Here is a 23,420-nt window from a genome sequence, read left to right as displayed (position 1 = left end):
AGAGAGACTACCTCCACTCCAAGAATATTTATTTTCTGGAACAGTGACATCTCTTGGGAAAATAGACAAACTAGAGATAAAGGACTAGGTTTCAGTCTGGGTTAACAAAAAAAAAAAATGATGGTGAGACTATAGGGCAAAAGCTATAGGGCAACATGCAGAAATGCTCACAAGATGACACTAAATGAGCAAAGTAGTACAAAATAAATCCACACCTGAGATTATAATGATCTAAAACTGTATAAACCAAAGGACCAGAAAAGAATATATAAAAGTGGTAATAGTGTTAACATGATGAAATTGTGGGTGATTTTTTTTTCCCCTTTGACTCTACTTTTTTAGATTTCATACACTAGTTATATGGTTTTCATGACTTTAGAAATTAGATTAAAGGGGAAAAAATTCAGAGCAGAGAGTATGCTGTCCTAGAGATTGATTTTTGTGGTCAGATTGCAGGCTTGGCAGGGTGGGGAAAAGAATTGATAAATCCCATTAAGGAGGGAGTGCCTGTAATTAACTTACTGTGCTCTGATTCCCCTCTTCGGCTCCAGGAATTGAGGAAGATCAGATGGGAAAACGAGGATACTTGACACCCACCAGCGCCCAAGAACATCTCACGGCTCTTTGGAAGAATGAAGGTGCTGTACCAGCCTAAAGAAATGGCCCTTTGCTTTCCTGGACTCATTTACCCTGCCTTTTTATTTTTATGTTTTCAAAATTGTGATTCTTGTAGATCTCTCCTGAAATCAAACAGTAGATTTGGGGCAGGCTTCAGGGTACATTGTTGTTGATGCCTTATAGTGTGGGGAAGGCATGAACTTGACAGTTACTGTAACTGAGCCCGGTCATTAAATGACAGCTGCAGGTGGGCATCGCTTAATAATACAGTTTGACACATGTCTCGAAGGTTCAGTGTAACTCACTTTATTTTAAATGCCCATAAATAAAAGTTTGTTTTTTTTTTTTTAAGGTTTCTATGGGAATCCCTTCTGTGAATCAAAAAATGAACTGTTTTTATTAAATTAGGATTCTCATACATTTCAATTCCCTACAAATAGGAAAGTCTTCCATTAGTGTTTGAATTTATAAGAAAAACCCACAGCTCACCCACCCTCTGAGAGTGTGTTCTGGAACGCTGAATGTAACTGCTGTGTAATGACAAGCACTTAAAAATGAAAATCATGCTAAAGGGATAAGTGATGTCAGAAAAAAAATAGCAGAAAAAAAATAGCACTCAAGTTAGTATGAGTGTTGTTGGCCCTGACATGTTTTATTCATTCTCTCTGTAGCTTTTTTTTGGGTTACCAGAAAACTTGAAACACAGCTTTGATCCATAGACGATCTTGGTAGCATCTATGTGGAGGGCTTTTTATTTTGTTTCCTTTTGTTGTTGTTGTTGTTATTATTTTTTTAATTGGGGTATAGTTGCTTTACAATGTTGTGTTAGTTTCTGCTGTACAATGAATTGAAACAGCTATATGTGTACACATATCCCCTCCCTCTTGGACCTACCCCCCCATCCCACCCATCTTAAGAAGACTAACTTTTTTAATTTGATTTTTGTTTGTTTATTTCAAATACGTTTTCTTATAAATACCAAAGTAATAAGTGTGTGTGTGCATGCGTGCGCATGAGTCTAATGATCCAGGAACGTAACCAGAAGCACGTGAACGTTTTTGTTTCCCATCCTTGCCCATCTCAGCCCCTGGGCTGAGCACTGTCATCCCTGTAGCACCTGTCTTTAAACCCATCATCTCCCCTGTGTGTAGGCTCACAGCACCCAGAGACTATTTTTTTTTTGGTCATTAGTTTTTATAAAGACACATGAGATCTTACTCTACATATTGTCCTGCATTCTGGGATTTTTGTTTTTTCCACTCAGTAAAATTTCCGTGGTCGTCCTTCCATGCTCTTACATATAGATTTAAATGATCCTTTTGGTTTATTTCAAACACAGGATTCTTTCTGAATTACCTTTTTCTGGGACTGGAAGACGTTGGCATGGAGTCCAGATTCAACCCCAGTACGTTCTTTCTGGATTTCTTGGTGGTGCCACCCTCAAGGTAATGCCCTTTCATTGGCTTTATTTCACCTGACAGAGGTTTCTGGAACAGTTGAATAATGACCTCTGGGAGAGGATGATGGAAGGGTCACGGGCCCTGAGAAGTAGCGCATCTGTTCCACTGCCAGGTGGCAGGCGGTAGGAGCATTTTCCTTTCCCTTCTTCCTGAGTGCGGTGGTGACGTAGGGGCGGGTGAGAGGCTGAGGCACACGCCCTTCATGCTGAGCGTCCACTGATACCACGCGTCCTCCTACAGGTATCGCCCTGTCAGCCGCCTCGGGGACCAGATGTTCACCAACGGCCAGACGGTGAACCTGCAGGCTGTCATGAAGGACGTGGTTCTGATCCGGAAGCTTCTGGCCTCGATGGCCCAAGAACAGGAGCTGCCGAGTGAGGTGAGAACAGCCGCCGCAGATGAGGTCGGGGCCGCCCTGGAGCCGACGTCGTAGTTCCGGCTCCCTACGCTCTGGGTCCTGGGGGACGCCTCTTAGCAGTTCTGTACAGCTGTGTGTGAGCCGTGGGTTTGGGGGGACCAGGCGAGGTCTGGGGGAAAGCATGGGTCTGCGCGTGGCCCCAGCGATCATGCCCGGGGTCACCTTGGTTGAGTGGCTTTAACTTCTTGGTCTTGTCTCCTCTATAAAATGCGTGTGGTCTGGGGTGGGATTTTAGATGTGGTGTGTTCTGGGCCACCTGCTCTCCCTGGCAGCTCTAGAAAGACCGGTCTGCTGCCCTCAGCTCTAAGAATGTCCCTCCTGGGTTATGGTACCAGAGCCCATGCCACCCAGCTCCGGTTTTGGCTCAGGAAAGTCTCCAGCATTGGGGTCGGGAAGGCAGTGTTGTCATTTGTAGGAATTTCCCAGAACAGGACTGTCAGATTTGGGGCCTCAGCTTCCCCTCCAGTAAATGGCAGAGCTGAATTCAGTTTTCCTGTTTCAGCAGACATTTCCCGAGCCCCTTCAGTGGGCCAGGTCCTCGGTGGGTATAAAGATGAGTCAGGCGCTCAGGAAGTTTGCTGAGATCACTGACCTCCTTCCCAGCTCTAAGATGCTCTCTGGATGTAAATAGGAAGGACCTGCTCAGCCTTGAGTAGATAGGGCTTCCAGGCTCCCTTCCCCTGCTGGGACAGGCCTGTCACCAGGTGGCGCCACTCTCTGTCCCGGACACCCATGCTCTGGGTTACTCGGCCTTTCTGCTTGGGGTTTCTTTGGTTTTGCTTAAGTTTTCTGATCTGCTGGGGCACATGTGCTTTTAAAAATCCTCAGTATTAGCGAAATCTGCCCTCTGCAGGTCCTAGTTCAGTTTCAGAGGGAAGGCCTCAGGAGAGCCGGCTCCAGTGACCAGGCTAAGGATTTTACGTTGATATCCCTTGAAACTAGGGCAGCCTTTTGTCCAAGAGAAAAAGCTAAATCTCTGCAGAAATGCACAGTATCCTCTCTGATTCCTGAGGTCCTTGCTACCTGAAGTCACAGCGCCCTCCTTCCATCTGATTAATAAGGTGTGATGTTTCTTCCCACGCTTGCGCCCAACATCCCATTCCCGTGGCGGCCCTCTCACGAATCGTGAATGCCTTGTGTGGGTGGGCTAGCGCCGCTCCAGGCACTGAGCATATACAAGTGAGACAGGGTCGCGCTCATTTCACAAGCAGTCACGTGGCCCTGAGTCAGGTGATGCCGTAAGAGGTGAGTTAGTCTGACAGGGCCTCTGTCATCCTGTAGGTGACCATCTCGCCCTGTGAGGCTCCTTCTGCCAGAACAGAAAATAGGCCTGTCCTCTCTGTAACGGAGAAGACCCTTCTGTTCCTCAGGATTGAGGACAATCCCACTTTATCTAATGGGTTCCAAGACATTCTCGTTTGCTGGGTCTTCCCCCACCCTCCGCTTTCCCTCCCCTCAGTGCTGGCAGCTTTCTTCTCTCATCTGACCCGCACTGGGACAGAGGACCGTATGTCTCTCTCCTGTGTCGTACCCAGCCCCCCATGAGACCAGACGGTGTCAGTAGGTGGTGCTCTAGGGCAGCTTACTGCCTTAAGGCCTATCACCTGGGCAGGTGTGGGAGGAGAGGAAGAGGCCGAGCCAAGGACAGACATACTGAAAGGATTTGGTTACATATTTCACTGCGGGCTTCCCTGGTGGCGCAGGGGTTGAGAGTCCGCCTGCCGAGGCAGGGGACGCGGGTTCGTGCCCCGGTCCGGGAGGATCCCACATGCCGCGGAGCGGCTGGGCCCGTGAGCCATGGCCGCTGAGGCTGCGCGTCGGGAGCCTGTGCTCCGCAACGGGAGAGGCCACAACGGTGAGAGGCCCGCGTACCGCAAAACAAAAAATATTTCACTGAGGCCTGGAGATCAGCCAGTAACTTGACATAGCCTTCATGGTAATTGATGGCACAGGAAATCATAAGGCAAACATGTTTCCTTTTAAGAAATTACTTCACCTGCATTTTTATGAGTGCTTTGGATTAAGTTTTTCCAAAACCATAAATAAAGCTGAAACTCCATATGAGATTCAGTTATCTCGCAGGATGACAGAGCTACATGAGAAGAGTACTGATACGGGAAGAATTTCGAGGGTTGCCTTAAGAGTTAGATACTAAGGGGCTTCAGCTGCTGCTAGCAGACACCTGCATTACCTTCTTGGCTTGCACACTTGGAGGGAATACGCTACCGTGTTGGAGAAGCCCACGCAGCAAATACTTGAAGGTGGCTTCTGGCCAACAACCAACTAGAAACTGAGGCCCTTGGTCCAGTAGTCCTCAAGGAACTGAATCCTGCCAACAGCCGTGTCAGCTTAGAAGTGGGTCCTCCCCCAGTTGAACCTTTAGATGAGACCCTAGCCCTAGCTGACTCCTTTATTGTGGCCTGGGGGGAGAGTTTGAAGCAGAGAACCCAGTTAAGCTGTGCCCAGATTTCTGACTCTCAGAAACTGTGAGATAATAATTGTGTGTCAATTTAAAAGGAAAGGAAGGAGACTTCTTACAAATTTGAGTTCATTTTACTCCCAGAAAGAGATGGGCTGGTAAATAGGTAGTGGGGCTGACGTTTTGTTGATGCACATGGACAAGAGAGATTTAGGAGCTCTTTTGCCACTGATCTGTCAAGTTCAAAAGACATAAAGGTGGGCTTCCCTGGTGGCGCAGTGGTTGAGAGTCCGCCTGCCAATGCAGGGGACACGGGTTCGTGCCCCAGTCCGGGAAGATCCCACATGCCGCGGAGCGGCTGGGCCCGTGAGCCATGGCCGCTGAGCCTGCGCGTCCGGAGCCTGTGCTCCACAACAGGAAAGGCCACAACAGCGAGAGGCCCGTGTACCGAAGGAAAAAAAGACATAAAGGCAAACTCCAGAGCTCATCATTTGTCAGAGCTCTAGTAAGAAAGAAAAATGGAACCAGGCCTGGCCTTTTGGATGTTCTTCCATCACGCCTGTTTTCTTGGTTGTGTCTTGGCCAGGAAAAAGACCCTTCGATCGCTATGGACCGGTCCTTTTTGAGTCTACTTCCAGGCCAGTCCCTCACAGACAAACTTTACAACATTTGGATTCGCCTTCAGAGCCACGTCAATATTGTGTTTGATAGTGAGATGGACAAATTAATGATGGAAAAGTACCCCGGCATTAGACAGGTGAGCAGTGAGTTGGATCCCCATTGCTAGCCAAAGGGGTTAAATAGTAAACGTGTTGTCTTGAAGGAAGAAAATGATAAACATACTTGATTTTTTTTTAAAATGCTTCCTGTGGACTTTTTTCCCCGTAAAGATCCTGGAGAAGAAGGACGGTCTCTTCCGGAAGCACATGATGGGAAAGCGAGTCGACTACGCAGCGCGCTCAGTCATCTGCCCGGACATGTACATCGACACCAATGAAATTGGGATTCCCATGGTGTGTACTATCAGGTGGCGGATGGGAGTGGCGAGGAGGGCTGGGGAGAAGGCATGGGCCCGACTGCAGTGGCCTGGGTGGGGACAGCCTCTGCCTCTTCCCGGACGAGCTGTTCGGAGGGGACCCTCGGGCCGTGGGGTGGCGTTGCTCTCACTCCCTGCCAGGTCTCCAAATACCCTCTACCCACAAGGAAGACCCACCTCCCGGGCCACCAGGGAGCAGATGGCAGGGTGCACATCCCCCCCGCCTAGCTTCTTTTCCTGCCTTGGCCTAATCTTTAAGCCTTCCCAGTGAGATTGAATACATGACAGACATGAGGAGGAGGGAAGTGGGGGGGTCTCCGTCCCGTGTACTTGCCGGCATCAGGAGGCAGGCCGCGGAAGAGCCCCAGAGAGCGGGCATCGCCCATCCTCCCAGATCCGCAGGGGTAGGCGGTTCGCCCCATCCACCCATTAGTGAGTGTTTCCTCGAGGAGCCAGCCTCCTTTTCTCACTCCCCCACCACGTCAAGCTGTGGTGCTCGTTAGCAGCGGCCCCTTAATTGGCTTCCTCCTTAATGGGCCTTGAGGTCAGTAATAGAAGATGGTTTACTTCCCTCCATGGAGAGGCTCCTTGCCTCGTGCACGGCCCCCCTGCCGCCCTCCGGGGAGGACCGGTGAGGAGCAGAGAGAAGAGCCCAGGTGTTCCGATGGCCTCCCACCTGCTGCCGCCTCCTCCCTCGGGCACACGTGGGCTTCCTGGGCAAGGGCTCTTGTGGGAGGGGACAGGAGTCCGAGAACGCCCAGTCCGGTGCCCATGGCCTCCTGGGAACCCAGGGGTCTTTGCATCTGGAAGCTGGGTCGGGTGGCAGGGAAAAGGCATTGGGAGGTTCCTGAGTCCGAGGCCCTGGCAGGAGACCTCTTCGTTGCTCTCTTTGGACAGAGGGCAGGGGCTGCCCCTTTTGGCTTTGGCCTCATGGTGCCTCCAGGGTCCCCGGCTGTGGGAGGGACCTTTAGTGTTGCTCCTTTTCCACCTTCCAAGGTCCTCTCTTTCTTGGATCCGGGTCTGTTTGGTAATGGAAGGACTCTGAATTTCCCCCGCTGCCTGTCTCCAGCCTGCCCCAAGCCTCAGGGCCGTGGTGGCCGGGGGTATTTACTCGCAGGATAGCCGCGAGGAGCAGGGTGTGTGAACTGCCTCTTGGTCCCCTGTGGCCCGCCCTTCCCACCTGGCCTTGTGGACAAGTGTTAGCAGAAGCAGAGGAGGCCAAGTCTGGGACGTAAGCTAGAGACCCAGCAGGGGGCCACGCAGACTTAGCACGTCCCCTGTGAGGCTTACATTCCAGCAGTGGAGACGCATCAACAGGTCCACAAGTATAGATCTGCCTCGACTTAGGATGGGGTTATATCCCCGTAAACCCCATCGTAAGTTGAAAATGCCGTGGGTCGAAAATGCATTTAACGGACCTAACCTACTGAACGGCATAGCTTAGGTCTAACCTACCTTAAATGCGCTCAGAACACTTGTGTTAGCCTACCGTTGGGCAAAATCATCTAATGCAAAGCCTATTTTATAACGAAGTGTTGAATATCTCTTGTTAAGTTATTGAATACTGTCCTGAAAGTGAACAACAGGACGGCTCTGAGTGTATGGGTTATTTACCCTCGTGATCACGGGGCTGACTGCCAGCTGCAGCTTTGGGAGAGTATCATACAACGTTTCAGTAGCCCAGGAAGAGACGTAAGTTCAAAATGGGGAGTACAGTTTCTACTGAACACGTGTTGCTTTTGCACCATTGTAAAGCGCCCCCAAGTCCTAAGTCGGGCACAGTCTGTACATATACACTCTGTCAGGCAGTGGTCAGTGCAGTGGCAGAAGTGGAGTGGGCCATGGGGCGGGGAGGGCCTCACACAGAGCCACTCACGTCGAGACCTGGCCAGCATTTAGCAAGTTCCTTTACCTGGGACTTCTCAGAGTTGCTCATGTACTTAATACGTGCCTTTTGAAGCATCAAAGGGTTTTCATATTCAGTAGCTCAGAACTCGCTTAACCAGGGAATTCATTTTTCTTGGAGTGTGGTGCAGGTCCAGTGTGTCAAATGGAGCACTGAGTTTTCTCATGTATCAGGAGACCAAATCAGTTTCATCTCAGGCCAAGTAAAGAGATTTGGATGGCATGTCTGGGCTCAGGGCATGGGCCACCATCAATTAGAGATGGCTGCTGGAGGCGTGGGGGAAATGTTGGCGGGAGAAGATGGTACTTGAGGGCGGGTACCTGCCGTCTCTCTCAAGCTAGCGTTCCATGCTATTTTCTGTCTTTTGGGACTAAATGAGTGTATTGGCAGACCAGGAAATGGTGAAATTTTTAAATGGGTTAAAAAAAATTTACTGTGTGAACTGCAACACTCAGATTACTCTCTTCGAGCAGACTCTGCTAGAAAAGGAGACCCAATCTCTTTCCTTAAGGGAGTGGGTCTGGAAAAATGTGGAAAAGACAGAGAGGATGCTGCTTTACTTGCTGAAGGACGACCTTCTTGGCTCAGAGAGTACCTTTGCATCTTAGGGAAAAAGTAACACAGCCTGTTGAGTCGGATCTGGGGGTCCGTGTAACCTTTCTGCCCACCCTGAATTTTCACATCCACTCCTTGTTTCCAGGTGTTTGCCACAAAGCTGACCTACCCTCAGCCAGTCACCCCCTGGAACGTTCAGGAACTGAGGCAGGCGGTCATCAACGGCCCCAGTGTGCACCCAGGAGCCTCCATGGTCATCAACGAGGATGGTAGCCGCACGGCCCTGAGCGCCTCGAACCTAACCCAGCGGGAGGCCGTGGCCAAACAGCTCCTGACACCAGCCATGGGGGCACCTAAGCCCCAGGGGACGAAAATTGTGAGTAGGGCTTCCCTGGTGGCGCAGTGGTTGGGAGTCCTCCTGCTGATGCGGGGGACGCGGGTTCGTGCCCCGGTCCGGGAGGATCCCGCGTGCCACGGAGCGGCTGGGCCCGTGAGCCATGGCCGCTGAGCCTGCGCATCCGGAGCCTGTGCTCCGCAGTGGGAGAGGCCACAGCAGTGGGAGGCCCGCGTACCAGAAAAAACAAAAACAAAAACAAAACTTCATTTGGCCATCCCATGCGTGCAGCGCAATTCTGGGTACATGTCGGGGCTTGAAAAACTCTCTTTAATTATAACTCCGTTGTGATTTGCTGCCCTCGAACAGGGCTGCTCAAAGGGTGGTCCTCAGAGCAGCAGCGTCCCCGGGGCTGGTAGGAAACGCACATTCGTTCCTTCCCCTCTCCCTCCCCCCACCCCTGAATTAGTCTCTCTGGGAATGGAACCTAGGAATCTGTATATTAATAAGCTCTGCAGAGGGTTCCTCTGCATGCTAAAGTTTGAGAACTGCCCTAAAGGAAGGGAACATTCTGTGTCGATAACTGAAAACTGACAGGTCTCATCTGATACTTCACTGTCGGGGGACCGCTAGCTCTTGCCTGTAGTACTGTGTTAAGGGATCCTGAGGCTTTATCTGGGCTTCACCGGGAAGAGTCTATGATGGATTAGCAATGTCTGCTGAGGACAGATGGGTGGGTGACATCACTTGTGTCTGTGTCAGATAATAGCCATTCCTGCTGGGAGGGGTATAGCAAATAACGCCTAACCAGGCAACAGTGGCGGAAGTTGCTAGAGTGAAATGGGCTAGATTTGGGATTAATTTATGGTGACTGCCCAGAGTCAGGGGATGGCTGTGTCTCCCGCACCCACTTGCACGCTTGTTAGACCTCCTCTTGCCCTCTGATACATTCAGACCCAGTGGCCGACTAGGTCTTCTTTTTAGTGGGTTTGAGCTCTACAGAGGACCATTGGTCCTTGAAGGAACTTTGGTTGGAGGACAGAGGGGGAGAGGAGGCCTTGTCACGGTGACCATTGGTCCCCACTGCTCTTCACCGCGGCCTGTCCTCTTGCTTCCTCTCCATCTCACCGCTGTCCCGAGGTCAAGCAGTAGGAACAGGCTATGCGTTTTCTGGTTTGGTGGCAGGGGGCACATGCAGACACACATCTAGTCACCTGTTTTGTTTTTTTTCTCGTACATTAAGTGAGATTTGTGTTCAGGCTCACGGGATTATTCTGCCATTTTTAAGTGCCTAGTGTTTTGCTAGGAGCTGAGAGAAAGATGCAGGAGAAATCAAGGTGTGTTTTTCATAATTTATGGTGAAGCAAGGCAAACACTGGTAATCTTCGTACTAACTCAAGTCGAGCATGTGAAACAGTCTCACAGTAGGACAGTTTGAGAAAAAAATTGAGAGAAGAGAGCAGAGTGGGGTCCGGTGGTGCCGTGCTGCACTCTGCCAGGCACCGTGCATGAGATCCTGCTGTCTTGGGGTGGACGGCCTGGTAGGGGCACCCCCAGGGAATGAGACCATAAATGTGTCACCGCTGCTGAGTGGCGTGGTGGACACAAGGGAACAGCGACGGGGGACGGTGACTTTACCCACATGAAGCTGGAGAAGAAAAGAGGGCTGTGGGCAGGGTGGGCGTGCAGGGCGAGTTTGGAGTCATCAGGAGGCAGTTGAGGGCCAGCCTGGGGGCTGCAGGGGAACCGAGGGTGAAAGCAGGGTATGTTTCAAGGGGACCTTGAAGTAGGGGGGGGCTTGGCTGTAGGCTGGGTGTCAGGGCTGTAAAAGAGAGAAGGTGAGAAGGAAGCGTGGTTTCCAGTGCCCTGGAAGGAGGTGTGTCTGGGTCCTTCTGAACTGAGGTCATGGTGGAGAATCTAAGGGCTAGCTAGTCTCCCGTGAAAGGTAGAAATGTGGCACTTAGGTTAGGGGGCATAGAGTTAAGAAATGAAATTATCAGGAATTCCCTGCCAGTCCAGTGGTTAGGACGCCGAGCTTCTACTGCGGTGGGGCACGGGTTCCATCCCTGGTCGGGAAACTAAGATCCCACAAGTCATGTGGTGCAGTCAAAAAAAAAAGAAGAAGAAAAAAGAAATTATCAGAGTTAAACTCTTTGAGCACAAAGTACAACAGAGAGAAGATGTGGGGGTGGTGGGGGGACCCGTGGAAGCGGGAGGCAGGTAGGGGAGGACGCCGAGGGAGAGAGGGCTCGCTCTCGGTATCTGCATCTGTCTCCCACCTGCGCTGTGGGGGTTCTTCCCGGTCAAGACCAGCCCCAGAGTGTCTTTGCATCTCCCAGAGGCACTTAGTAGGTGTTCGTGGAGTTAAATATGAAGTTTCAGAAGAGTGAGGAAATGGAAGGAAGATGCAGATTTGTCCACATGAAGGTCACGTGTGACCCAGGAGAGCCCTTTGAACAAAGTGTGGGGGGAACTGGGCTTCAGGGCCTTTGTGATGAGGCAGCGAAGCAGTAGCTTCATCTATGACTGGAGCAAAAGCAAAAGGATACGGGGGTTTCTGACATTAGTGGGGAGTGCGTATGGGCAGACGCGCAGGGGAGCTTCCTTCCCGTGGCCTCGTTACGTCTGTGGGGCTGGGGGTGGGCTTAGGAGAGGGCAGGTGGGCCTCACTGCACACTCAGGTCAGCTCGCGGGAAGCGACGGAAATGAGTGCTCAGCAGCCGGGAGATGGAGTGAGGTTAGCCCAGTCGCCTGTCGCCCACCCTAGGTTCACATCCCGAGCGCACCATCCCTGCCTTGTCTCCCAGCCCCACCTCTCGGCATCCCATCGACGTGGCCTCTTTCTCCCCGTCAGGCCTTGAACTTGCCGTCCCTGGTCCTCCCCAACACTCCCCAGCCGTGGACCGCTTGTCCTTCTGCAAAGCCTTCGTTCCGCTAGGGCAGGGGTCCACAGCCTTTTTCAGCCAAGGGCCAGCTAGTAAATATCTTAGGTTTTGCGGGCCACACGGTCGCTGTTGCAGCAGCTCAGCCCCGCCTATGTAGCGTGAAAGCCGCCACGGCAGTACAAGGCGAATGGGCACGGCTGTGTTCCAAAAAACTCTAGTTGCAAAAGCAGGTGGCCTGCAGTTTGCCACTTTTACAACATGAATAGGGTCCCCCCTCCCCGTGTGTCCCACCTCACCCCCCCCAACCCTCATTGCGTTATGTTGTCACTCCAGGTACCCCCATCTGTCTGACCTCGAGTTCCTAAACCCCGTGAGGATGGGGCAGGGTGTTCGGCCCTCCACTCTCCCCAGCACCCAGCATGTAGGAGGCACTTGGGAAACCCCTGTGGACTGGACGGGTCCAGGATGAGGTGCAGGAGGCTCTGAGGTGTGAGGGCCACATTTGACCTGAGGATGTGGCCCTGGGGCAAAGACAGGAAGGGAACTTATGAAACAAAAGTGGTCCTTATATTGGGACCTATATTGGGTCTAAAGGTGATTATCTTTAGTTTCCAAAAATCTCAGTGATGCCGTATGTAATGTTTATATATGTAGTCAGATACGTGTGCATTTACAATTCATTTGTAATTTGTAAAGTAATTTTTTGGTTAATGTGTTCCCTATAGATCAGGACCTGGGCCAGAGGGCCGGGTGACGTGACCGGGAGGGACAGACCCAGGTCCAGGAAAGGACAAACTGCAGGTTAGATGAGGAGGGGGAGGGGTGAGTGGAAGAAGCCATTTCCCCTGGGAGGGGTGAAGTCTCTGCCGCTTCTCCTGGGCCTTGTAAATGGAGTCGGAAGTGGCCAGGACGGCCAAGCCTCATTTCCCGGCCCAGCAGTCGGCCAGGAGCAGCCCTTTGGCTCTGGCTCTGCCCCTGGGAACTCTGACCCGGGCACTGGGGCACACTAATTTTTGCTGCGGTATTTATTTAGAGACAAGAGAAAGGAAGGGCCTCAGGTTTGGGTTGGCGAGGGGAGCGCCCTGTGCTCCAGGGCTTCTGTTTGGATTGGCTGGTGCCTGCTGGCCAGGCCTGCGAGCCTTCCCAGCTGTGGGGTTTGCTCACGCTGGAGGATGTCTCAAATTTTCGAGACTCACATCCGAGGCGAGCCCGGGGTTTGGGACCCAAGCCACAGGTCCCGGCAGTTTCCTCCTTTAGAAGCTAAAGAAATAGACCTTGGAAGTCAGTTCAGGCTCCGTGAGGTGCCCTAGGCAGCCACTCATGGGAATCCTCAGAATCCAGGTCTCCTTGGAAACACGGACATGGGGGTGGGGGGAGGACGGGTTTGTTTTTTGGGTTTTTTTTGCGGTACGCGGGCCTCTCACCGTTGTGGCCTCTCCTGTCGCAGAGCACAGGCTCTGGACGCACAGGCTCAGCGGCCATGGCTCACAGGCCCAGCCGCTCTGCGGCATGTGGGATCCTCCTGGACTGGGGCACGAACCCGTGTCCCCTGCATCGGCAGGCGGACTCTCAACCACTGTGCCACCAGGGAAGCCCGGGATGATGGGTTTGAATTCCTTGGGGAGCAGAAAGACTGCCTCCCCGCTAGCTGCTTTTAGGACTGCCTTTTAGACTTTGAGGGGTTTGCTCCCTGCTTCCCTGAGTTGGAGGACACCTTCAGCCCAGCCAAACAGGGATGCAGGGAGGTGGGTGGGGAGCATCTCTTGTTGACCTCTAGCCTCTTTCTGTAGCCAGCTTTCTGATGCAACTTCATAATGTGGACGACATAAGAAGAAACCAGACTTGGAGTAATTTGTTTCCCCCCAACCAGTTGTCTGCTGGATAATTTAGGGGGGACTTGGGGTTGGGGGAGGCCTCACTGAGTCTCCATAATTCCCCTGGGCTGCGAAGGGCAGCCTGCAGAATGATTGGGGTAGCAGTTGCCTCATTAATTTGTTTTTTTATTTTTATTTTATTATTTTTTAGAATTTTTTGGCCGCGCCACAAGGCTTATGGGGTCTTAGTTCCCCGACCAGGGCTTGAACCAAGACCCCCACAGTGAGAGCGTGGAGTCCTAACCACTGGACCTCCAGGGAATTCCCATGCATTTGTTTTTTAAAGTGGCATCTCTGTTCATCATTTGGGAAGCCCAGTAATTAACATAGCATAAGATTAAGGGCCTTATACTAAAGTCAGCTTTGTGGGAGGAGGTGTTCTGTCAGGAGGACGTGACCAGTGGCATATTGACATTGGTAAGGAACAAAAAAGCGTGAGCGCTGGTTGTCTTTAAGGAGTAAAGTTACTTGTGGTTTTCATTCTCTTCTTTAAGTTTGTATTTTCTGTGTTTCCCCCACAGTAAGCATCACTTGTGCAGTTTTTCTTGCTTTCTTTAGAAATAGTTGAAGACCTTTTAAAGAAATTTCATAGAAGTAGTACATGCTCGTTGTAACACGAACATCACTAAGACGTATAAAGATAAAGGTGATGATCTGTGCCTTACCCTTCCTCCCGTGTGTCCCTGCCTCAAGGAGAGCATAGAAACAGCTCAGTGAGGATCTAAGTACCCTTCTCCCTCGTGTATATAAACCCATAGAGTTGGGTTGGGTTTTATTTATTTATTTATTTATTTATTTTTTGGCTGTGCTGCATGGCATGTGGGATCTTAGTTCCCTAAGAACCCACGCACCCTGCACTGAAAGCCTGGAGTCTTTTAACCACTGGACCGCCAGGGGAGTCCCCTGGGTTGGGTTTTAAATTGCCTCATCCTGTCACCTTAGATGGCACCTGGATTGTTTTTCTTCTACTGGAATACATTATTGCCATTGCTTCAGGACTGTTAGAGGGCTAAGTCATCCTTATTCATCATTACATAATATTCCATAGTACATACCATGATTTAGCCACCAATGCCCCTTCTGTGGGGCAGCCAGGTTTTTCCCAGTTCTTGCCACTGTTAACACTGCTGCATAAACAGACACGTTCTTAGAACCTTGCATTGACACCTTTTTTGTTCTTAAAGGCCAAAAGGAAATAAGTTTTAAATGTTTTAAAATCTATTGTGAAATTGCTTTCCCAGAAGACCATGCAATTTAAACTTATTAATTTTTAAGTGCGATCAAACATTTGCAGAGAGCATTGAACTGGGAGTCAGGAACCCTGTGTTTCAGTCCTGGCTCTGCTGGATGAGGTTGGGCAAGTATTTCTAAAACGTGGAATTCACATTTCGAATAACGTACTCAGATGCGACCCTGGCGAGGATTCTAGAGGATCTGGCAGACCAGGAGTTTTATGGTTATATGTAGATATGCTGTCTTCAGATGTGTCTATTTCTTTCTTCAGATTAATTCGCAGAGGACTTCAAACCCCGGAAAGGTCATGCATCTCTGAAGAAGACAGATTACTGGACAGGGACCTGTAGCCTCATTAGCTTATGCCTCTGAGCCCAGAGCCAGGACAGGACTATGCTGGGCTAGCAGCCATTTCTCAGAGTACCAGAGGGGCTTAGTAGCTATGTCTCAAAGATTCCTAGGGTTTCAGTCCAGACTAAAAGTTCTCCTTTTATTTAGTTGAATAAAACCTGAGACAGACAGAAGGCACACTCAGCCCAGGCCAAGGTGAGCCCTTGGAATAGTAGCGATGTTGCCGAAGTCACCACTGCTCACCCTGTCCTCTCCTCTGCCCCCAGGTGTGCCGGCACGTGAAGAATGGGGACATTCTCCTCCTGAACCGACAACCCACCCTGCACAGGCCCTCCATCCAGGCGCACCGCGCCCGCATCCTGCCCGAGGAGAAAGTCCTGCGGCTCCACTACGCCAACTGCAAGGCCTACAACGCCGACTTTGATGGAGACGAGATGAACGCCCACTTCCCTCAGAGTGAACTGGGCCGGGCCGAGGCCTACGTCCTGGCCTGCACGGACCAGCAGTACCTTGTTCCCAAGGTAGGTCTGACCTTGAGGCCGTTCCATGGTCATCGCCAGCACAACTTGGCAGTCCAGGTCTGGGCCCTTGCCAGCTCCTGGAGTCAGTGGGTGGCTCTAGGGCAGGGGCATGTGGAACAGAAGGTCTTGGCTTCTTCCGGGGGGGTCTTCAGCTCTCTAGTGGCTAGAGGCAGGGAAAGGGTTCTCTCTTGCTGCCCCTTAAGGTGGCAGGAAAGAAGCTGTAACAGTCATCCCAGAACGCTGAGTTTAGTAGCTGCCTAATAGGTCTTGTCTTCCAGTCTGTTTGGATTCTACAACATATTAGCCTCTGACAAGCATTAGCATCCCAGCTGTGAGGGTCCCCAAGGTCCACAGATGACTCTGATCCTTTGAGTCTGGACAAGCAGGAGTTTTAAGAGACACCTTAACCCCAAGGGTCCAGATGAAATTCCCCTCCAGCCCACGAGGAATCTCCTCTGTGAATCCCTTCCTTTATAAGCTGTTTGCGTCACAGTGATTCACAATGACAGATCATTCATTTGGGCTGCAGTGTGGAGTAGTAATAATAATAAAGAACTATGGCTGCCGTTGGCCAAACACTTTTTCAGTGTCAGACACTACGAAGCACGTTGGAGGCCTCTCCTTTCCTCCTCCCCACACTCCTTGGGGTAGGTACTACTAAACGTCCACATTGACACCTGAAGAAATGGTGTAGGGAATTCCCTGTCGGTCCAGTGGTTAAGACTCCTTGCTTACATTGCAACAGGCGCAGGTTGCATCTCTTGTCGGGGAACTAAGATCTCACATGCAGCACGGCGCAGCAAAAAAATAAATAAATAAAAGGTGTAACTTACCCCAGGACACAGAGCTGAGGAGGAGGAGGAAGGGCCAGGATCTCCCAGATCCCTGTGGCTTGTTCTTGTGCGGGCCCTGCTGCCCTTCCACAGCAGAGAGGGAGACCTCTGCACCCAGGAAGCACCAGAGGCTGCTCGGAGACGTCCCTCATCGATTAGTAACCTCTCCTCCTGGGAACTTCTCGTGCCCCGTCAGTCCCACCTGGGGAATCAGGCAGGCGGTCAGGGTCCTAGCGTCCCAGCCTCGTTGCCTACCAGACACACCACTGTGGCTTCATCCTGGACTCAGTTATTTGAATAGAACTTTCTTTGCCTTCTCCACCCACCTTAGCTGGCTGTTGATTAGTGATGGGCCTGACAATAGGTAGGAGGGGTTTAGGGGCCCACTCAGGTCCCCCAGAAATTAGAAGAAATAATTTGATTCATTTTTACTAATAATTTTATTAGTCATTAGTAATAATCTTACTAATAATTAGAAGAAAAAGAAGAAATAATTAGAAGGAAATAATTTGACTAATTTGAAAATTGGCTTTTTGTCTTTTTATGTAAATAATATCCGTGGTAGCTCTGATGGTGGTGGCAACAGAAGCCACCGTCTGCTGAGCACTCCCTGTGCCTCAGGCACTGCTCTGAGCAGTTGGCAAACATTCTCACTTAGTCCTCACACCAGCCTTAGGAGGTGGGTGCAATTTTCAGATGAGGAAACACCGGTGAGTGACTTGCCAGCCAGTGACGAAGCTGGGACTTGAACCCAGCACCGTTGACCCCCCAAGCCTGTGTGCTCAGCCTCGTGTGTGATTAGCCCCGTTGACAGGCGAGGCTGGGCCTGGGTGAGGGCACGTGGCCGTGAGTGGCTCCCAGGACTGAACCGGCCTTCTGGCTCTCTAAAGGGAGTGTCACATTTCACCACGGGGGACACTACCAGCGAGCAGCAGATGGTTCATTTTTTGCCGGCAGAGTGACCTCTGCACTTTAGCCGCATGGGGAGTTGGGGTGCTCCGAAGTTCTCAGGCCAGTGAATTTGAATGTGCTATACTTGATTTTGATTGAATAAGGTAGAATAGGCGACCTCATTGCTTACAGCATGTCCTGTGAAGGGCTGGACTATTTAAGATCCAGATGTGCCTCATCATATGCTCACCTGCCTATGAGTTTTAGGTCAGGAGACAGGGAGAACACAGAAAAATAAGCTTATATCAATAAACTGAATTCTTAAAGAGTAAAAACAAAAAACAAACAAAAAAACACTTCTAGGGGATGACCTGAGGGTTCACTTTACTTTCAGACAAAATTTTTTTTTTTTTTGGCCAGCCTGTGCGGTTTGTTGGGATCTTAGTTTCCCAACCAGGGATTGAACCAGCGTCCTCAGCAGTGAAAATGCAGAGTCCTAACCACTGGACTGCCAGGGATTTCCCTCAGACAATTTCTTTTGTCAGAGGTAAAGAGCTTTTGATTCTTGATAAATTTTGTTTAGTCCTCAGTGTGAATGCGGAGGTGGAATCGTTATTTTTTTGCTAGTGGTTATAAAAGTGAAACATGTACTTTGTTGGCAAAGTCCTAAAAGGACAAGAGCTGGTTTTCCTAAGCCATTTTTGGGTAATTTTTCTTGGCGTGTCTTTATTTCCCTTTGTTTCTGTTTCCCTTTGTTCATTATTCTATTTCTTCTCTATTTCTAGGTTCTCTTCCTTGACTAACCATAGTACCCGATTTAAGTTCATTTTATTGTTGGTTATATGTGTTTAACAGGGTTGGAGGTTGTCCTTCTTACTTAAAATGGGAGACGAATGGAACTTTAGTTGTTTCTTTTCCAAGAAAACAGTTACACTTTTCATTTACATGTTTCTGTGTGGATTCTTATTTTTTTCTTCTGTTTGTTGTATCTATTGAGGGCCAATGCTTCATGGAAGTTTTTTTAACAAGGCTTGAGACATAATTTCCAGACTGTGACTTAACTACGAAATTCAAGTCACAGAATACCCTAATTCTCAAAGCATCCTGACCAAAGACATCAATTGTATTGTCATTTTGCTGTGATATTAGGTGGAATAGGATAGCTGACAATCACCTGGGTTTTTGATTCAGAGATGGTCTTTCTGATCCTAAGCAGGTTTAGGAAATTCAGAACTATAAGTAGACCCTTAGTAAATTGCTTTAATCAGTATTCCTCCCTAGAATTCATGATTATTGCACTGAAAGCAGTTTAGCCATTATGGTAATTTTCTAGTCATGGAAAAGTCTGGATGGAGAGAGGCACTGACTAGATCCCATAACTTATAATTATGTTCTTTAAAGGAAAAAAGCAAAAGGGAAAATCTATATCTGCCCCCAAAGACTGTGGGATGAGTCAAATGCCTAATACTGTTTTGGGTTTTTCCTCTAAGCAAAATAAGACCTTGTCTTTGGACTAAGACACAGAGTGTAATTTTTTTATTCACGTTCATAACTCAGAGGCTTCGTAAGAAGGGCTGCGTGCCCCATCTGATCTCGCCTTCCATCTGCACCACCTATTCAGCTCATCTGTAATAATTATCTTTGCGTTTACATAAAGCCCGTTGCCACAGTATTGAGACTGTTTGACAAGCATCCTTTTTAGCCTTTGAATCAGTGCATGTGGTTAAATTCCTGGCGCTTCTCCATGGCTGCATTTGTGAGTTCCTTAGTTATGAAACATGGACATAATATTGGGCAGTATTTAACAAATCAGCAAATGATAACAATCTGTAGATCCGAGGCACAGATTTTTCTCAAGTTCCCATAAACAGTGAAAAGGTTGCAAAAACTGCTTCTTAGAGAATGTCAGTGGGCACAGCTATTTTTACTTTAGTGTGCCTTATGTTGCCATGAGGGCAGACCTGCAGATAGGGTTCAGGAGACTGGGGATCAGAAAGGCTGTGGAAAGATGAATGTACCCACCCAACTGAGGCTTTTATAAAGGCCCTTGTTTTGACATCTGGTGAATAACAGCCTACCATGGATACGTGCTGCATTATGAAGAGACGCTGACAGCAGGCATTCTTTCCTTGTGCAGTCACACACGTCAAAGCCCTCCACAACCCTCTTGAGGAGCCTCGGCCCAAACCCCACCCTCCCTGCGCTGGCCCGCTCCAAGTCACTCCTCAGGCCAGGCTGCAGTACTGCCCCCCAGAGACACCGTTCCTGACCATCCTCCTCACCCCAAATCTATGTGATGACCCATCCTGTTGTTTTCCTCCCGTATTTAAAACTCTTTGCAATACTGGATCTGTCCAGTCATTTGTTTACTGTCTAGCTCTTTCTCATCATGAAGGATTGTGTCTGCTTGGGCCACTGGAGTAGATTAAAGGTCTAACCCAGTGCCTAGGCATACAGTAGGCTCTCAATAAATATTTGTTGAATGGATGACTGATTTAGAGGAGAACCAGGCCAGAAATGTGTGAAAAATATCAAAGCGTAAAACCAAAATATAAAAACAAGGACACAGCTAACAGCAGCCAGACCAAATTTATGCACAAATGCCAGAAATATGCAGGAGTAACTAGAAACAGATAGGATTATGGAGAGAGAAGCCTAGGGGGCCTGGATGAATTTGCAGCAGTTTTGATACAGAACAGTGAGCAAAAGGCAAAGGTGGGAGCTGGTCAGGAAGCCCTGGTCATGTGCTCCGGTAGGCAGTTTGCTCTCCAGATGGGAAGCCCGAGCACCGGCCTGGTGCGGCTCAGAGACAGGACAGTACGGGGATGTCAAGGAGGGCCGTTGCTAGCGGGCAGCTCCCAAGCACAGGATTAGGAATTAGAATGCGACTTCAGTTTTTTCTTTGTTCTCCTCTTATCTGTTTTGGTTTGTAGGATGGCCAGCCATTGGCAGGGCTGATCCAAGATCACATGGTTTCGGGTGCCAACATGACCATTCGAGGCTGCTTTTTCAGCCGGGAGCAGTATATGGAGCTGGTGTACCGAGGACTCACAGACAGAGTGGGGCGTGTGAAGCTGTTTCCTCCTGCCATCCTGAAGCCCTGTCCGCTGTGGACAGGAAAGCAGGTAATTGGGAGAAAACAAATGGTGGCTGTAAAAAACGGAAACAGGCCACTCAGTAAAGAGGTTCTTGTTCCCAGGAGAGCCCAGGCCAGAAACAGAAATGGCAAATCAAACAATAGTCTGACTCTCTCTTTGATGGGGTTTTTGTGTGTAGATGGTTTCAAGGGAGTGTCTGCTGTGCGTAAGCTGCGTAGTTTCTGTCCTTTGCTTCTAACTTAAACTCAGTGTCCTCAGAATCCAGATACGGTGGTAATAGGCGGTGGTGCTGATGGGAGCAGTAGTTAAGGTTTGTTGGGAGTGCTTCAAATATGTTATCTTACTTAACCCTCACAACCAACCTGCGCTGCAGAAACCATCATTATCACCATTTAGCAGATGAGGACAATGACGTTTGGAGAAGCTGTTACATGCCCAAGTCCATAGGAGCCAGAGTTGGGATTCAAACCCGGGACTTTCTAACACCCAGACCGTCATACTATACTTAATCAGTTATGTGATCTCGGCTCTCTCAGCCTCAGTTCTTCATTTGTAACACAAAAGGGTTCAGGTTGATGAGCCCTAAGGTCTCTCCCAGCTCTGCAGTTCTTTAAATCTGCGGACCTGGGACTTGACTGCTTTTTAGTTACTAAGCCAACTTGTATTCCTGAGATAAACCTTACTTGGTTATGAGGTAGTATTTGCTAAACTTTGGTGTAGAATTTTTTGCCTCTGTGTACATGAGGGATTTTGATAGGTGGTTTTCTTGTCATATGTTTGCCTGGTTTTGGTATCAGGGTAACCTTGGCTTCATAGGATGAGTTGGGAAGTATTTACTCTTCTTCCGTTTTCTGTAAGAGTTTGTATAGTATTTTTTTAAATAAATTTATTTATTTATTTTTGGCTGCGTTGGGTCTTCATTGCTGCACACGGGCTTTCTCTAGTTGCGGCGAGTGGGGGCTACTCTTCGTTGCAGTGCGCGGGCTTCTCATTGCAGTGGCTTCTCTTGCTGCGGAGCACAGGCTCTAGGCACGCGGGCTTCGGTAGTTGTGGCACATAAGCTCAGTAGTTGTGGCTCGCAGGCTCTAGAGTGCAGGCTCAGTAGTTGTGGCTTGCGGGCTTAGTTGCTTCACGGCATGTGGGACCTTCCCAGACCAGGGCTCGAACCCGTGTCCCCTACATTGGCAGGCGGATTCTTAACCACTGCGCCACCAGGGAAGTCCCCAGAGTTTGTGTAGTATTGATATTATTTTTTCCTTAAATGTTTGGTGGAATTCACCAGTGAAGCCATCTGGACCTGGAGTTTTCTCTTTAGGAAGGTTTGTTTAACTAAAATTTCTATTTCTCTAATACATATAGGGCTATTTAGTTTATCTCTTTCTTCTTGGAGGAACCTTACTGCTTTGTTTTTTCAAGGAATTTCATCTAAGTTATTGAATTTATAGGCGTAAAGTTATTCATCATATTCCTTTACTTTCCTTTTCTATTTGTAGAATCTGAAGGTGGGGCCCCTGTCTCATTTCTGATAGTGGTAATTTGTGTCTTCTCTCTTTTTCCTGCTCAGTTTGCTTAGAGGTCTGTCAGTTTTATTGTTCACAGAGAACCAGCTATTATTGACTTTCTCTATTTTTCTGTTTTCTGTTTCATTGATTTCACCTTGATCTTTATTTCCTTTCTTCTGTTTACTTTGGGTTTGATTTGCTTTTCTTTTTTAGTTACTTAAGGTTGAAACAGAAGTCACTGATTTGAAACTTTTTTCCTTCTTTTAATATTGGCATTTTATATATAAAATTTCCCCTAAGCATGTTGTATTTTCATTTACATGCACTTCAGAATACTTGCTCAGTTCTCTTTTTTTGACCCCTGAGTTATTGAGAAGTACATGATTTAGTTTCCAAATATTTAGGGGTTTTCCAGATATCTGTATTACTGATGGCAAATTTAATTCCACTGTGGCCAGAGAGCATACCTTGGATAACTTGAATCCTTTTCAATTTATTGAGATTTGTTTTATGACTTCAAATACAATCTGTCTTGGTAAATGATCTGTGTGTCCTTAAAAGTAACGTGTATTCCGCTGTTGTTGGATGGAGTGCGCTGTAAGTGTCAGTTAGGTTCAGGTGACAGATAGTTCAAGTGTACTGTATCCTTGCTGATCCCTGTCCTTCATTTCCTAAGGTCCCTGTATTGAAAACCTTTGTTTTATACTCATGTTTCATGTTCATGTCTGCTTTTGTTGTTATTGTTGTTGTTTCCAGTGGATGTGAACCCAGGTCACCATCGTTCTGTCCTGGACAGAAACAGAAGTTGATTTAACAGAATAGATGGGGAATTTTGCAGTTAAGTTTAGTTCAGGGATTGGTGAGCTTTTTCTGTAACATCCAGAGAGAAAATATTTTAAGCTTTGTTGGTCATACAGTCTCTGAGTTACAACTACTCAGCTCTACCATTGTAATGTGAAAGCAGACATAGACAAGGCTTAAATGAATGAGCGTGACTGCGATTCAATTTAACTTTATTTACAAAAACAGATGGTGGGCCAGATATGGCCTGTAGGCTGTAGTTTGCTAGCCCCCAGTTTAGCTGGTTATATGTATTTGTCCACTTATATTCTTTTTATTATTTCTTTTTTGTGTGTCTTTATTTTTAAGTCATCTCAAGTTATCTTGGACGTAAAGGGATTTTAATTCTTAAGTAAGTGTCCAGAATTTATTATTAGGATTTTGTTTAAACATAAGCAGTGAGTTCAAAATAGAACCAAATGGTGGACAAAGACTGTATATCTAGAGCTACGAATATGTTCATTCCCTTCAGTCTGAGAATCCAGCCTAAGGAAATCATCTGAAGTATAGTCAAAGATAACTTGAAAAAAGCAGTCCATGACATCGTGGTTTATAGTGGTGGAAATTAGAAAAACCTAGATACTCAGCACTGGGGCTAAGTAAATTGTGGGATATCCATTTGTTAAGATATTATGTAGTTGTTTAA

The 23,420-nt window shown here is 48.6% G+C and overlaps 1 protein-coding gene across 2 annotated transcripts in view; it reads left to right on the top strand.

Moving 5' to 3' along the window:
- POLR1A (RNA polymerase I subunit A) overlaps window positions 1-23,420 on the top strand; it is a 78,311-nt gene that overhangs the window by 17,099 nt on the left and 37,792 nt on the right. The window contains exons 7-14 of one of the 2 annotated variants that reach the window (XM_081253850.1): window positions 552-638; window positions 1,958-2,063; window positions 2,319-2,457; window positions 5,502-5,672; window positions 5,806-5,928; window positions 8,558-8,788; window positions 15,356-15,610; window positions 20,268-20,459. In XM_081253850.1, coding sequence (XP_081109976.1) covers window positions 552-638; window positions 1,958-2,063; window positions 2,319-2,457; window positions 5,502-5,672; window positions 5,806-5,928; window positions 8,558-8,788; window positions 15,356-15,610; window positions 20,268-20,459 — 1,304 coding nt within the window. Of the gene's footprint in view, window positions 1-551; window positions 639-1,957; window positions 2,064-2,318; window positions 2,482-5,501; window positions 5,673-5,805; window positions 5,929-8,557; window positions 8,789-15,355; window positions 15,611-20,267; window positions 20,460-23,420 lie in introns of both variants that reach the window. The other variant, XM_081253849.1, reaches the window with a different exon arrangement.

The sequence above is a fragment of the Mesoplodon bidens genome, assembly GCF_964165515.1.
Source record: "Mesoplodon bidens genome assembly, chromosome: 14".
NCBI lineage: Eukaryota > Metazoa > Chordata > Mammalia > Artiodactyla > Ziphiidae > Mesoplodon > Mesoplodon bidens.
Note: the sequence above shows the minus strand (reverse complement) of the source record. Positions and strands in the feature narration are given on the sequence as shown.